Below are 3,898 nucleotides of genomic sequence, written 5' to 3'. Positions count from 1 at the left end.
AATAAAACAAAAAATATTTTAAACTTTTGTTGAAGGGTAATTTTGGTTTCCTGTTTGACTAGCCTTGGGAATTATTAGTCGTACTGTTTGGCTCACTGTTCAAGGAATTTTAGCTTACTGTTCCAGGAGAAAGATATAGGTTAACAGGCGTCCTAGTTTGTCATGGTCAGAAGAAAATCGAAATTTCGAAATACCGCATACACTAAAATATGACGCCCTCTCCAAACCGTCCACTTTGGACTGATATATCTCATTTTGTGTATGAGTTATTAAACAGTTATCAACTGGCAAAAGGTTAATTATGATATTAAAAATTTTTTGTCAGTTGACCACTTTTTGATATCTTGTACACGAATCGAGATAAATTGGCTCAAAGTTAAAAGCTAGGGGTGTCGTTTTATTAGAGTATTTACGGTATATGAAGTTCTAGAAACTTCTCACCAATCAAGGCATTGAACGAAAGTCACAAAAATCTAACACAATGATGTCAGATGTACACTAATCAGAATACTCTTCTTTTAATAATCAGTCACTGAGAGCGCTAGAGCATAATGGAAAAAGATGAAACGTCTTCAGTTTCCTTTTAGAAGCATTATTTTTGCAGTTGTTGAAATCTGAACGAAAAATAGAGGAACTCAAAGATCAGGGAACATAATATGAAATAAAAACAAATTCTTAAGTTTCTGTTGATAGAAAAAGAAGCAGAAGAGAATATGGAAGTGGAATCGGACATGAGCAATTTGGAAGGCGTGAGAGTTTGATCTTTTGGGTTTTCAATCGTCTGGAAGCCGTGGGAGAGATGGGTTTCACAAATCGCACTATATTTGAAACTAGGTCAAACTGTGGCACTTTTTGGTGTCTTCGTGAACGTGACGTCCTGTATAGTATCTTATGACGTGTGAGGTTCTCCACAAAGGCTGAAAACAAAAAAAAGACCGAGATATTGTGCTCTCCCGTTGCCAGGAGAAACGGTGGTGTTTTAATGGTGTTATCGTCTTTTTCTACTCATCCTCCCATCTTCAAAAGCATTTTTCTGCACAAGAGAAGAAAATTGAAAAGGATAAGAAAAAAGAAGAAGCTCGAAAATTGAAAAAGAAAAATGAGGTGAGCATATTTTGGTTGCATGAGGGTGGAAAATTGGCTTGATTGTCATTTATGAAAGTGCCAGACTCTGGAAAAATATAGAAATCAAGCTAATTGTGTTTTGAAATCGCTCGGAAATTGCAGGCACTCATTCTGAAGAACTTTGCAATCTCGGAAAAGAAGAAGAAGAAGAAGATTCAGAAGGCGCCAACCCCACCAACCAGAATACCTGAACCAATCTTCAATTTGCCATATCTAACCGATGCCATAATTATGGATCTACTCGCTCAGCCATCACCTGGATCTCCATTGTATCCAGTCACCGAAACACAACTCGTCCCACTAACTATTCTGAAATTGGCTCCTCATTTGAGTATTCCTGTCTTGGATGCATACCGTACTATTCGTCCTTCATAATTTTGGATATCTTTTTTTCATCCATGTTTTCTCACCAACTCGTTCATTTTTTTCTTCTTTGAATAAACGATTTCTTATTCGAATTCCATTTCTATTTTGCAAGAGGTACCATAAGAACACAATCTGGTACACCTTCCACGTGGTTGGAGAAAGTGGGCGGGGCTTGTGTAGGAAACATCTGTGGGCGCTGGTCTCGAGCGAGCCGTCATTCGTTAGCCTATACTTTCGGAAGAATGCCGAGAGCTCATGCCTCTGATGGGGTCGATGAGAAACGTTTGGAACGTCGCAAGTGAGTTTTCAAAAATGTGGTCCCTCCTAAATTGTCTTTTTTCAGATATCAAACATTTTTGCATCATGAGAAAAAATCGTATATTCAACAGATGGCGGAACTTCTTCTTCCTCCCGACATGATCAACCAAGATACTAGAATCGTTTTGAGGTAATTATAGCTTGTACAAACCAATTAGGCATTTATTTTTCCAGAGCGATCCGAGAGATATTAGAGAAGAAATTTCCCGAAAAAATCGGCAAAGAGAATGGATGCTTGTTCCGTAGAACGGTAGAATTTGATGGTGTCAGAAAATCAATCTGGGCTCCGTGTGATCCGTCGAAGAATGCACAACTATTTGAAGCCAAAAATGGAGGAGTCAAAAATTATAGAGTAAAAGTGGAAGTGAAAGAAGAACCAGATTCGGGCGATAACATATCACTGCAAAAAGTCAATCCAATGATCAAGACCGAGTTGAATCCAGAAGAACCTAACGTAGACCACATAAACCCACTAATGCAAGTTGCTCCACCGCCAGTTCAACAAGTGTATCATTTCCCCTTCCACTACGTAAGTTTCATATCATCCAAAACGTTAAAGGACATTAAATGAATTTACAGAACCCAGGAGTTCTTCACTTTTTCAATTCCATGCTACACCCTCCTCCTAACCCCACACTGATGTTTGACGCCGTCTATCCAGAGCAAAGAGACGTTTTCGGAAATATTTCTTTTCATCAAAAATTGGAATACGATCGTGTCAACGCTGAATTGGCAGCTTTGATGCCCCAACCAAGCAGGAATATGGGTAATATGTTCCATCCGCAGTTCGGCACAGTCTCGCCAAATCGATTCATGCATTGGCAACCCGTTCCTTATTATCCACCACCCAGCAATCTGAATGGCATCAATCTCTTGGTCCAACCAAATTTCCATTTCGAAGAAGAACATAACTGGACATTGATGGCAAGCCCACCGGGACCCCCACTTACAGAAGATGAAGCAGCTGGTTTCGAATTTCCGGATTTAAAACTTTAAGTCCTACGCGTGAAACCGATGCTACTTTCTAATAAGTCTACAAGTATTGAATCCGTCCCAACTTTGTATATCTTATCAAAACTTCATTTAAATACTGAACCAGTTATTCAATTAGTAGGCCAATTAAGGTTTCCGTGTAAATTTCTGCATGCTTAACATTGAATAAAGACTTTGATAACATCAGCTTTTTGAGTTCTCTTAAAGGCTTCCAAGGTCTCTTCAAGTTTGTAATGGGCACGACTCAGTCCCGAGAGATCCAGTTTTCCAGAGCTAAGAAGTTCAATGGCAGTTGGGTAACTGGAATTTTCAGAAAATATTAAATAAAGAAAGTGATCAACCTACCAATTAACATATCTGAAGATTCCTCGTATATCAACCTCTCTTGTGGCCGATTCGATAATTGGAATTTCAACTCTATCGGCTCCCAGACCAACAAGAACTATGACTCCACCTGATTTGGTAGTCTGAAAAAAGTGAGAATGTACCTTCCCTCTTTTTTTCCGTTCTACTTACAGTTATCGCCGTCTCAATACTCGGCTGCGCACCGGTACACTCGACACAGACATGTGGCTGCTGTCCACCCAACGCGCTGATGATCTCCGCTCTTACGGCCTCCAACGACTTGCCTCTGCAAAATATCAAGGTTATTTTTACAACGCTCTTCCGCAGCCTCATTGGCTCAGTGGCAGAGCGTCTGTCTAGTAAACAGAAGGTCGCTGGTTCGATTCCAGCATGAGGCACCGAAACTTTTTGGGCAAAATGCTTACTTTACATTAATCGTAGCATCTGCTCCCAGCTTCTTGGCGAGGGAAAGACGACCGTCGTCTAGGTCGGTGATAACAACTTTTCCAGCTCCCACTGATTTGGCAGTTAGCAGATTTAGAACACCGATCGGACCAGCTCCGAGGACTAAAACTCTATGACCCATTTGAACATTTCCACGACGACAGGAATGAATAGCAACCGAGAGTGGTTCTAGCAGAGCTCCATCTTCGAAAGAGAGATTATCAGGTAGCCTGAATTTTTCCTTTCGGTCATACTTGTGAAATTTCGGCCGGGCCGGGCCGAGAGAAAATTTTCAGGGCCCGGCCCG

At 40.7% G+C, this 3,898-nt stretch overlaps 3 protein-coding genes and 1 non-coding gene across 4 annotated transcripts in view; 3 read left to right on the top strand and 1 right to left on the bottom strand.

Moving 5' to 3' along the window:
* The window catches only part of CBG08603, a gene marked incomplete at both ends in the record, with an annotated part of 7,981 nt that extends 6,481 nt beyond the window's left edge, over positions 1–1,500 (top strand). Inside the window, 2 exons of the mRNA XM_002636263.2 lie at positions 681–749; positions 1,228–1,500. Coding sequence (XP_002636309.2) covers positions 681–749; positions 1,228–1,500 — 342 coding nt within the window. The remainder of the gene's footprint in view (positions 1–680; positions 750–1,227) is intronic.
* A 233-nt stretch (positions 1,501–1,733) lies between these two features.
* Positions 1,734–2,805, top strand: CBG08604 (the record flags this gene model as incomplete). Its single annotated transcript, XM_002636265.1, has 4 exons — positions 1,734–1,789; positions 1,835–1,939; positions 1,984–2,338; positions 2,389–2,805. 4 exons carry the CDS (start codon positions 1,734–1,736, stop codon positions 2,803–2,805), a joined length of 933 nt encoding a protein of 310 aa, XP_002636311.1.
* Positions 2,806–2,957: 152 nt separating this feature from the next.
* The window catches only part of CBG08605, a gene marked incomplete at both ends in the record, with an annotated part of 1,751 nt that continues 810 nt past the window's right edge, over positions 2,958–3,898 (bottom strand). The window contains 3 exons of the mRNA XM_045237339.1: positions 2,958–3,102; positions 3,148–3,269; positions 3,319–3,433. Of these exons, the coding sequence (XP_045093809.1) occupies positions 2,958–3,102; positions 3,148–3,269; positions 3,319–3,433 (382 nt within the window). The remainder of the gene's footprint in view (positions 3,103–3,147; positions 3,270–3,318; positions 3,434–3,898) is intronic.
* On the top strand, positions 3,474–3,545 carry CBG28266. Its single transcript has one exon. It is a non-coding gene (tRNA).

This window comes from Caenorhabditis briggsae, assembly GCF_000004555.2.
Source record: "Caenorhabditis briggsae complete genome, chrV, whole genome shotgun sequence".
NCBI lineage: Eukaryota > Metazoa > Nematoda > Chromadorea > Rhabditida > Rhabditidae > Caenorhabditis > Caenorhabditis briggsae.
The sequence above is the reverse complement of the archived record's forward strand: the minus strand, read 5'-3'. Positions and strand labels throughout refer to the sequence as shown.